Consider the following 12,212-nt stretch of genomic DNA (forward strand, 5'->3'; position numbering starts at 1 on the left):
TTTAATTAATTAGACACTTTTTCTCCTGTGATATGTAAATTAAGTCGCTAACTTTGTTTTGTTTTGTTTGGGGTTTTTTTTATGATACCCCTAAAATGGATTCTAGCAACACTAGTCCTGATTTTCTATTGTCAGTGTTTTTAGTGAAAATGAGATCATTTTATCCACTGAAGATGGAAAAGTGCACATCTAGCATATTTAAATCAACTTAGACACTGTTGAGATTGACATACATTTAATTCTACCAGCTGCTTTAATGTGGGGGTATGCATGCTTTGTGCTGCTTCTCTTTGACTTGCCTGCTTGCCCTGTGAGTAGCTAGGATAGTGCAAGAATCTTGCTGTTTCTGTTTATGTCAATATCCTGTCTTCATAAGAGTGGAACAAATAGAGTAGAATAATATTATGAAGTGCACACAGATGCCTGCAGTTGTGCAAAACATCAGGCCCGTGAGGTTTGTTATTGAATTATCCAATAACTAGTTTTAATATTACCCATGTACCAGCGTTATTTTTGGAGCCAGGAGGGCAGCGTGAATAAAAATGTGTGATATTTTTCAGATGGATTAAATTTTTGGCCCATCTCCTTATGTTACCCCAGTGTGTTTTAAGTGTCATTGGTACAATGAGTATAATGTTAAGAGATTTCAAGACAAAAGATTTTTTTTTAAAGGAAGGCATTTTTGAAAGGTTGAAATGGCAATTTTGCTGATGTTAAGTTGCAATTGAAAACTCATGATTTGTGATAATGAGTTAACTAACTGATTTTTAAAACTCTGGTGTTATGAGTCTGCCTGTCAGAGAAACTGTACCCATATATACATGGATTTAATTAGAACTGATTTAGAGTTGTTGGAGTTGTTTTCCTACCACCTTACTTCTCGCACACTTGTTATGAAAAGGCATTTTAGGGGCATGACTTGTGATTGCTATTTTCTATAAAATGAGCATTAAAATTATAATCAGTACTTGAACCATTGCTTTATACAAATAAACACAGACATACACAAATCAAATCAAACGTATTAATATGTCATCTTAGCCTTAGGCTTTAACAAGGAAAAAAAATCCACAACCACCATCCATCATGGTGCACTTTAACAGATTTTTTTTTCTTTTCTCTATCTTTTTCTCCTTTGTTGTTCACTATAAAAATGAAATAGCTGTGATACAGTTAGCACACTTACACACTGCCACCACTTCGAGAGAATATACTAGTTCCAGAAATATTCCCTCTTTTTAAAAAGGAGAAATTCAGTAGAGCTGGTGACTTTTTTGAGCTCAGGTTTCATATGCAAATACATAAAATAGACACCCAGATACTTCATTTGGGTGCTTAGATCAGCCCTTATTTGCCCATTTTGAGCAACTGCCGTTATTTGGATACCCATGCAAGCCTTGGGATTTGGCGTCCAGTTTAGGTGCCAGTGTTTGGTAATGGGGCCCAGAGTCCATTATTTGTAGTTAAGGGTTTAAAGAAGGAAATAAAATAGTGTTATCTAAACTTGTGTTGGAAAATGCACTTTTGGATACAGTTTTAAAATTTTATTTGGGACTGTAGATAGACTCACTTGCCTGTGGTCTTCTGGTTCAGAACCACTTACCCTTTTTAATCATTGGGGCTCACATGACCCATGCTTCCTTACTCGCTAGTCCTGCATCATGACAGATTATAAATTTGATAGGAAATTTGATTCTTTACATAGCTTCCAAAATAATCCAGAATCATATCTGTCCATAGTAATATTATTTGAGTTTAAATTTTTAGTTTTGAGATCACAGTGCTAGTGGCCATTATATCTTTGATCTTCTCCCTTCCCTTCATGTGTACTCTGAGTATCAGCAGAAGATGTTCCTCATCTTTGAATATTCAGATGCTGTGCTGTCAAGCTCCTCCATGCTTTGGTTTTCAATGGTGCTATCATAACTCCTTCCTTCTGCTTCCCAGTAATATGGTGTATGCTGAAAACATTTTGGTTTTGCTAATGTTTTCAGCTAATATGCTCTCTTACATGCCCATAGTAAGACATCTCTAGTTCCCCTTTCCCTATTTTTATAAGAGTTTTTTTCTGCTAACTGTTTAATTACTGTGGTAAGCCAGGGTAGCTGGGTTTTGCCCCTCATTGCTATCTTGAAAACTGGTTAAATCTGCTTTGGGTACCAATTTGAATATCCTAAATATTTTGGCCTTTAAAATACTTATTCAAGTTAACTCCTTTAAGTGTTTGTATGCACACACTCAGAATAGGAAAAACTAAAATTTTCTATCCTGTTCTTGGTTATTTTAAAAAGTTGATTATTAAAAAACAAACATTTTTTTAAAAAACTAGTTGTTGTCCAAGATCTGGTATTTGGGAATGCAGTCTCTGAGTTTTATTAATATGTACTGTATAAATCTATACATATATTTCCTTATTAAAAAGTGAGGGGTTTTGTGAAGGTACACGCTTAATTTTTTCATATTCAATTATATTTAAATATATAATGGGGCAAATTCTTCTCTGTTACACTAGCACAGCTGAGACCAGAATTTGGCTTAGTGTCATATTAATTTGTAAAATATATTTAAATATTATTTGGCAGAGTTTCTTGATATACTATACCTGATATATAAGTTTTTCCTTCAAACAATTGGATCTGAACAAGACAATGAATAAAAGATTGATTTACATGTGTGTGTGTGTGTGTGTATATATATATATATATATAGTATAGATCTAATATGATTTCATCTCTTTGATTACAACTTGCTTTTGTTGGAAGCTTTTTCCGCTGCAAAAATGGTGATGGTGTTATTTACATTAATTCATTTGGCTTCTTGGGAAAAAAAATATGCCCCATCTCCTTTACTTAATGGAATTCTTTCCTCGTTGCAGTGCAAACGGCTGGAGCAGGAGCTTCATCATCTGAAAGAGCAGAACCAGACTTCAGCAAACAACACGAGACATCTGACTGCTGAAAACAATCAAGAACGTGCTCTGAAGGTAAATCTCCGTTCCTTCTTGCAGGCAAATTAAGGTTGTAAGCCCATGGTGCCAGCTTTCCGTGCTGCATATATCAATTGTGTACATTTCGGCAGAAGTGAGCTGTGCTGTTTGCCAACAACCCCTTCTTTAAACACAGATACAGCACCCTTCTGTTATGGTATTATTTTATTTTGTGTGTTGTATGAAAACAACAAGAAAGAAATAATATATTCTCCAAATCAATGGGCTGTGTTGTGGTAACTAGCACTAGATTTGGTTTTGGTTCTGTTCTTGCAATATTACATTTTTATCATGTGTAAAAAACTGCTGCTGTTTGTCTCAATTGCACAAAACTAACATTTTAAAGTACGGCTGTTTGATCTGCTCTCAGCAGCATGTGCTATATTAATAACATTATTGACCTATACTACTAGTGACCACATAGTTGAGACTACTATTTGCAAAAGGGTAGCTTATTTCAGTTGGAATTGGGAGGAAGAATAATAAGCCTTGTCAATAAGAATAAAAATTGGGAGAGTAGGAGGAGGGGGACAGAGAAAAGACAATGAAAAGATTTGACAGGGTTTTTCTACTTTGATTTGAGAAAGTGGCATTGTGACGTTGTTGAAAGTGGTAGCTGCCTAACTGCAGACACCATTACTTGCCAGCATAAGAGAAATTGCCCGGTGAAGATGCAAAAACTTGTAAGTGTGTTCAACCAATAAAATGTTCAGAAATCTATTTCCTGTTTATGTGTGAAGGAATGAAAATAAATCTTAAGTAGAAGCCAGTATTCCTTTATCTCTTTAATCTTGTCACTTTAAAATTGTGTTTTATTTAGGCAGAAGGAAATGAACATATCTCATTATAGCCAAATGTAGCCCAGCCTCTTTTGTTACTCTTGAGAGCATGAGAGAATTGTCATTCTTGCTTGGTAGATTTGGTCAGCTCAAGACAACTCATCTTAGATGAAAAGAAAAGGAATACTTTTGGCACCTTAGAGACTAATAAATTTATTTGCGCATAAGCACCACTGAATGCATCCGATGAAGTGAGCTGTTGCTCACGAAAACTTATGCTCAAATAAATTGGTTAGTCTCTAAGGTGCCACAAGTACTCCTTTTCTTTTTGCGGATACAGACTAACACAGCTGCTACTCTGAAACCTGTCACCTTAGATGGTTTCTCTCTCTTTTACCCTTGGTCACTTTCAGGATACAGTGACATGTTCAACCTTCATGCTGCAACAAAGAAATTAAGAGTTGACCTTTCTGTTGACAAAAAAGTGGATCCACGGTTGTTTACTATGGAATGCACAAAAGGCACTTGAGTGTGAAGAAATTTGAGATCAAGTAGATCATAGTGACTATCAGCTGATTTATATACCTCTTGTTTAGTTATTCCTTCACTAATTACAAAAAGAAGGAACAGCACTTTATCACTGTGGATGTAGAGGGCTGAATTTTCAGAGCAGACTCCACTTAGTTTCTAAAATTTTGCATACATATATATTTGTACATGAAAACATTCAGATTTGCATGTAAGAATGAGAATAGAGGTTGCATACACAAATCCAACTTTTTGCTTGAGCAGAAACTTGGCCATATAAAACTGCATGCACATGAATTTAGTAGCCAAAAATTGCTGTGCAATTTTTGAGGATATTTTTGGAAACAGATTTTTATTAAATAGACTAGAAAAGACTTTATGCCACATAAATACCAAGTGTTGCATGAGCTTAAGGTTACCAGTAAAATCTTTGCTGAATATTGCAGAATGAAGTCTATGCTATCAAAAGTAGTACAGCCTTCTTCAAGATAACTGATGGTCATCATAGAGAGAAACCGTAGACTCCAGAATCATTTATGTTCACAGTAATGCAGGTGCCTTGAATCTGGAGTCACCACAAGCTAGTGTTGGACAGATACTCTGTTGAGTGCAAATAGGAAATGTTTAAAAAATATTAAGTAATTTCCCATAATTGTACTAAGTTACTTATTTAATGGCATTGAATAGTTACTGGCATGGGTGCTGGAACTAGGCATGCTAGGGGTGCTGCTGCAGCCCCAAGCTTGAAGTGAATTCCATTTTATGCCAAGTTTACAGTTTCATTCAATGGCTCTTAGAACCCTTGCTATAAAAATTGTTCCAGTGCCCCTGGTTGCTGGAGGGATTCTTTCCATCAGAAAACAATATTTTTATTGAGATTACAATTTTTCCTTTTAATATTATCTGAAATGATGCTTACTGTATAATTTTATTTTCAGAGCCATAAGAGAGACCTAATAGTTCAAATTGAAACTAGATTTTATTTTTAATCCTGCTATTGCTGTCCCTGTACCCAGTCCTCAAAGAATCTAAATTCTGCCTGGCCTTTTTCAGGCATATTTCATTTTGCAAAGTTAGAGGTTAATTGGTCAAGTTGTTTTGGATATATGAAATGTGGAAGGCTTTTCACTTTTGGAAAAGCTGCTTTTGGGGTCTTTTAATATTATATCTCCAGAAATCTAGTGAGTCCAGATTTGTTGTATTTTGTTGTCCTCAGAGAGAACTTGTCCCTTTTGAATACTTTTTGAAAGATTGGGTGGTTAATTTAAGTTAGGGACTTAGAACCTTTGAAAACTCCCATCAGGAGTGCTTGTGATCTTTGATATGTAACTAAGCTTTCATTTAGAACAAGAAGCTAATCAGCCCTTTTTCTGGTAAAAGTAGAAAATGTAAACCAAACACTAGATATAAAAGTTTATATCCGTGACTTTTCTTAAAAATCACAGATTATTCTCCTGCAGGTGCTCTTCTCTTGCCACTGCAATCAGAACCACCTGTCCCTATGACTATTAGCACCAGAGCTCACTGTGACAGAATTTTCACACACACCCTACTGGGAGACCGAGCATGACTGAAAATATGCTCCCATACTCCCCCCTCCCCCTTCTCATTCCCAACCACCAGGTCTCATCTCTGGTACACTTCTAACAGTGACCATAAACCTTCACCACACATAGAGTAGTTACAAATCTAAGAGCCCCTTCACATCAGCCACAGAACATCCTCTAGGTCACCTGACTGTTTTCAGAGAAGCATACCATATCTTTTATCCATACAATGTACAGCGCAAAAACAACATCCTCCCAACTCCTACTGTCCCACTCTGATCCAGGGAAACAAATTTACTTCATCCACCCTGTCACGGTGTCTGGAGTGGTTCATGACTGAGCGTGCCAACCTCCGGGCAGATTGTCAAAAAGCAGGGCTGACACCCCAAACTGGTATCTTGTGTGATTAAATTTCACCAACCTAATAACAAATGTGAACTCCTGAAGTGCTATAACAGTCTTACCATGGAGTCACTGATAGTCCCCATGGGCACTCCACACTATCTAGCCACCCACGCAAATTGGACTTAGTGATAGTTGATTGTCATATGCCAAAGATCACGAAAGATTCAGGTTGCTTCCAGTCCCAAGAGACCAGTCACTAACCCCAGATCAATTTTGTACCTCAGACAAAAAGACAACACCACACCACACCAAAGACAACACTTGTAGCCAATCCTATAGTAAACGAACTAAGCATTTATTAACTAGGAAGAAGAAATGAGAGAGTTATTTACAGGTTAAACTAGGCAACATATATACACAAATGAGTTACAGTCTGTGGTTCCAAAAGGTGACCGAGGTTTGTAGTAATTTGCCAGCACTGAATGTCTTTTAAGGCTAACCCAGGTTGACCCTGGGGATCTCTGCTTCTGTTTCCTAGCTCCAGTGCTGTGAGAGTCCAAACAGCAAAAAGAGAGAGAAAATTTTCTTGTGTCCCTGTTTTATCCCCTTCTTCCAGCATTCACGCTGATGGGACAGGCTTTCTTGCACATAGCAGCTTCAAGGGTGTGAGAGGGCTGTTAAGCACGTTTTTTTATTGTGATGTTCCACAATGGCCCATTTAGTTTTGATAGCCCTTCTTGACGGGTGGTGGACCATTCCTTCTGACTGGGTTCCCAGGTTCAGAGCAAGCATTTTGACAGTTATAAAGCAAAACTTCCATATCACCTTATAGCATGGGATATAGACATGACAAGTGAAATCAATGCATGCAGCGACTTGCAAGCATTCTATAGCGTCTAAACACTAAACACATTCCTGTAAGTCTAACACCTGTCTTGAATAATACTAACATACAGGTGAGCTGGTCTGGTTTCCAGCTATGAATCTGTCTATGCCCAGCTGACACCTACAACCTTGGCAAGAGCTGGCACCTGGTCTGCCAGCATCACATGCACCCCATATATAAACCACCATGTATATACTTAATCCATCCTCCAAATACGGCTGTAAGACCTCACACTGCAGAAACAAGGCTTATGTCCACCTTTACTCTGTCTACTCTGCACCAATTGTTTAAAAAAAGGGGGGGGGGGAATTTCTGTATTTTTCTAACTCCCATAAATTTAACTCTTCTCGTCCAATTCACCTCAAATTTGCCAAAATAATCTATTCTGATGAGAATCAAAAAAAAAAAAGATGTTCATGCCTTTTGGATTTTCCTTTAAAAATAAAGGAGGGGTCAAAATCAGGGTGACAACAGAAAGATAGTTACACCCTTAAGTATAGAAACAATGGAGAGAGCAGGAATATAGGATTGGAGTTAAGGTTACTTATTGAACTTTTGTAATGAATTTTTCTACTTCCAATTTACTCTTTATAGTCCACATGCATAGTCAGATTGGGTTGAAAATTGTTATGACAATTCAGGGCCTGAGGTAGAGTTTGTGATACAAAGTTGAGATCATTTGCTCACAGGGTTTCTGAGATAAAACTCCTCAAATAATAACCTGTTTTTAAAATATCAGCTTCCTTACACTTTGTTATTCAAAGAAAGGGAAAAATCCATGAGCAATGCCGCCACTAAATATATAACACTGGATTGATTGTTGAGATTTAGTGATTGATACCTAAAACAAGCTGCCAAACTTCATAAACAATCATTCAACTTTATTTCCAGAGTAGTGAACAGGACTGCTGCAATCCTTGCTTGCATGGAGCACCAGCAGTGTGCAGGGACTGACTGAAGGAGAGGAGGATAAGGGGAAAGAGATAAGGAAAGAGCCTCTTAGCCTAGTGGCAGGTGCTCTGATTTGGGATGCCAGGGTATGGGAAGCAGGAAGCACTGTTGTGTGGCAGCAATCATAACTCTACCTTTGAGTAAGCGAATACTTGTTTTGTAATTGAGCAACTCTTTCCTTCATAAGATGAAAGGAGAAAATCTGCAAAATAATAGTAAGGCCCTGATCCTGCAGACACTCTCAAACAAGTGATTCTTCAAATGAATGATCCCACCGACTCATTTATGGAAGTAAAGTTACTCATGTGCATAAGTGTCTGTGTGATTGGAGCATTTCCTTACAAATGAATGGTAATAGTTCATATAAAGGTGCTGAGTTAGTCTCAGAGAAGGGCTACGAGGCCTCTGGTGTGTTATTGCTAAAGTAAAGAAGTGGGGGATTAAGAAAGTGAATGTACAGTATAAAGGCTTAATGGGGTTTTTTCTTCTTATGGATGAGCTAAAGAACCTTTCATACTATCTCTGCAAATTGCAAAGCGGGGAAGACAGACAGGGAATTGCAGAGTGCTTTAATGCTTCCCAGTAACGTCTCCCATGCCTTGCAAGTCTCTCTGGCTTAAAAAAAAGATTGGGTGTGTAATGTCTAACTTCATAAATGAGATAGAAGTACATAATTTAAAATGAATGTCTTCTCCTTCACTAATAGCTACTGAATACGCTTTCTAATGTGGGTCTCTTGTGAAATGGTTGTTTCTGTAAGATGTTTGGGGCACAGGCCACCTTCAGTAAGGTGCTAATTACCCTCACGTACTGGAGTGGGTTTTGAGGACTTTCAGCACTTCCTAGGATCATAGCAAAGGAACTGAATGGGGCAGAAGGCTGCTGTAAGTTGTGCTGGGGTGAACTACGCCCTAGCCAGCCCCAAGATCAGGGGGACACAAAAGTGAAGTAAAACCACCCTTGTGAGCCCTTAGGTCTTGTCAGACTTGAGAATCGTGCCTCATGTATGAAGTGTGATGTTATTGCATGTATGCAGCTTTCCTCTAGTTCCATATCAGTCATTTACATTACCTTACGGTACAGTACATCTTATCTTCACCTTTTGGGTAAGGTAGTTGGTTTAAACCAATCTGTCTCATGCAGATCAGTTTATGGGGTTTAGGATTTACATGACTAATTAGTGTAATGGGCCAAACGCTCCTCATGGTGACAGTGATCCAATCCCACTGATGCCAAATTTGTGCTCTGAATTTTGTTTTACATTTTTTTCTCCACATACTAGAGGATTACACTCATTTGAATGAAAATGTCGGTCCCAAATCCTTCTCATAGTGACACCCAGAGTTGTGCTGATGCCAATGTGAGGAGAATTTGGATCAGTATTTCCATTTTAAGGTAATATAATCCTCCTCTATCTGAAACCATTTTAAAAAAATCTCTTACAATATTCCAGATTGAATTATATCTAAATCTTTTAGGAATAATTACTTCCTAAAAGCACAAATGTATATAGATCCTTTGTACATTTTCATAAAATAAGATCTGCAAAGTGCTTTACGGGACTAATATGTCAGGGTCTATATATAAGATTATTCATTTGTGTTTGGCCTTTGTAATTAACACTTGGTCTTTACTGATTCTGATAAATGTATTCCCACATTACACTGAAATACCTGACTCAGTTAAACTGTGCAGTTTTTCAGGAATCACCGTTTTGATCATCAGTATTAGAATACCACCTCGAGTTATTTTGTTGTTGTTGATTTTGTAGTTGATAGCTGTGGAGAATATGTTCAAAAAAAGAAAAGGAAATGTTTCTGCCATGCCTCAGTCACCATCATCATAACATTTCTGTATTTTTATGTGAATATCCTCTTTGCTCTGCTAAAGAAAAAATAGAGAAGAAGTCCTGTGAAATCATAAACTTCATGTGAAAACTCATGCAACATATTTAACTGGATTTGAATATGAAGTTTGGAGAGCTGATTTTTTTTCAAAGGCCTATGATTTATGTTGCAAATTTTAATTAGGTGGCCCATTCTTTGTAAAGCTGCTATTAATCTGCTTTAAACACGAAAGAGACACACTAATTTACTTTTAAGCTAAACCCTTAAAATGGGGAAAGGGATACACAAATCAGGTGACCTTTAATGACTTAATGAGTTTATTCCAGCCAAGTATGATGTCAGTAGACTTTCTAAAGGTTATACATCTCCTTCAAAGCTGTTAGAATGCTAATATTTGGCTGTGATTGTTTTATCATATTTTATTGCCTGGCCATCTCTCTAGTTGTAATTTTATGTAGAATTCATCCTATACACTTTCATGATTTTATTAAGAACTTAATACATTCAGGCCACATCCTCAGCTCCTGGTCCTGCTGCACAAGGGAGCCAGAAAGCTGCCCTAAAGGAGAAGTCAAAAGATTCCCCTGGAGTAGGTATATCCTACACTGCCTGGCTCTACACCTCCCGTTTCCTTCGCTCTGTGTGTGGTATGTGGCATGTGGCAGGGACAGGAGGCCCACTCCAGGTGGTACAATTTAGAGCACCCCTTAGGCTTCCCCAAGTTGTGTCAGAGGCCATTTTGGCCCCCAGCATCCCAAAATTTTTGGAGTGGAAAGGTGTGCCAATCACCCTTAGTTATGCCAAGCACAAGAGCACCGCAGCTGAGCATTCAACCAATCGAGTGAAGCACATAACCCTTGACTTTATGATGAATCTGAAGGATCAGCTGTAACATAAACTTTAATATGCTCACTCCTATTGGAATTATTGTAATGTTAAGTAATATACAATGTGGAATATGATTCTTGTTTCTGAAGAGAGATTGTATTGCCTGCTTCTACCTTTAAAAAAAATGACTACAGTTAACACTGTGGGCACACATGGCCAGCAAAGCTTCACTTTTAAAGTGTCTAAAACTGGGTTGTTACTGCAAAGCAGCGGAACTGATATCAGTAAAGTGTGTGTGTGTATGAGAGAGAGAGAGAGAGAGAGAGAGAATGAATGTGTCTGACTCTGATGCCTGTAGCCCAGGTGAAAGTTCCCTGAGCTGGGAAAAAGAAAAGGTGAGATTTGAACTTCTGGTCTCCTAACTGCTGTTTAAATTCCCATGCAACTGACGATAGCCAATAACCCTAACCTAGAAGATAGTTCTGGAAGAGCTGCTGAACACTCCATTATCCACTTTTTTTTAATAAGTGATCAGAGAGCTTATGTAAGGCTGCTGCAGGCCCACATCCCAGGTCTGTTCCATGACAAAACCCCATATTGAATATCTAGTCAGTTTTGATTATCCTGGCTCTAACTACAATAAACTATAGTGCTCGCCCAGAGTCAGAGATCAAATCCAGGGTTTCCAATCACCAATATTCTCCTGCTGACAGGTAAATAGTTGTGTAACCCACTGAGAAGTTGAGTGTCAAGTCTTCCTCAAGTAGTAGTTCTACAAAAGGGCTGGCAATTACTCCTTCACCTCAAATAGTAAGGGTGAAAGATAGGGATCTGATCCAATTCTTTTTTGAGATGGGATGACCACATCTGCTGCGTGCTGTATTCAAGAGGTGGGCATGCCATCAATTTATATAGAGGCAATATGATATTTTCTGTTTTATTATCTATCCCTTTCTTAATGATTCCCAACATTCTGTTCGCTTTGGAGGTTGAGATGTATGCTTCATTCTGCCATGGAAGTGGGAGGGCAAAAGGCAGATCTGCTGGTGCAATGCAGGAATGCACACCCTGCTGCTGCAGCTGCACTTGGCTGTAGCCAATTTCCAGAAGTCTATGAGAGGTGACAGAGAGTATTTTGGGAAGTGAGTGATTACATAGACTTTTGAATGGAAGTTTCTTCTGTGAACAGTTATGTTGTCATTGCCCATCATGGTGGATTGCTCTTTCTGTACTTATGTTGAGGACCTTTTCAATGGGGATGGAATGTTATAGACACAGAATTCACTGAGACATGTTACAACCTCTCATGCTCTTCAGCAGGATTGACAGCAGCAGCTTCAGTTTCTCCCTGATTCCCAGGCAGGTGCAGCTTTTCTTCTCTAGGGGAGCTATCCAGTGAGGTACACCGAAACTATGGAAGGCTTTCACTTCCATCTCAAACAGATACTCAAAAGCAGTATGTACCCCAGTTTAAGGCTTTGCCATATGAGTGTAAGTTTAACAGAGATCTCAACA

The 12,212-nt window shown here is 38.1% G+C and overlaps 1 protein-coding gene across 3 annotated transcripts in view; it reads left to right on the forward strand.

The window, feature by feature from the left end:
• Nucleotides 1–12,212, forward strand: part of MIPOL1 (mirror-image polydactyly 1) — a 284,676-nt gene that overhangs the window by 149,389 nt on the left and 123,075 nt on the right. For all 3 annotated transcript variants that reach the window (XM_084630963.1, XM_084630962.1, XM_084630964.1), the window contains one exon: nt 2,876–2,983. In XM_084630963.1, coding sequence (XP_084487089.1) covers nt 2,876–2,983 — 108 coding nt within the window. The remainder of the gene's footprint in view (nt 1–2,875; nt 2,984–12,212) is intronic.

This window comes from Lepidochelys olivacea, assembly GCF_965140295.1.
Source record: "Lepidochelys olivacea isolate rLepOli2 genome assembly, chromosome: 6".
Taxonomy (NCBI): Eukaryota; Metazoa; Chordata; order Testudines; family Cheloniidae; genus Lepidochelys; species Lepidochelys olivacea.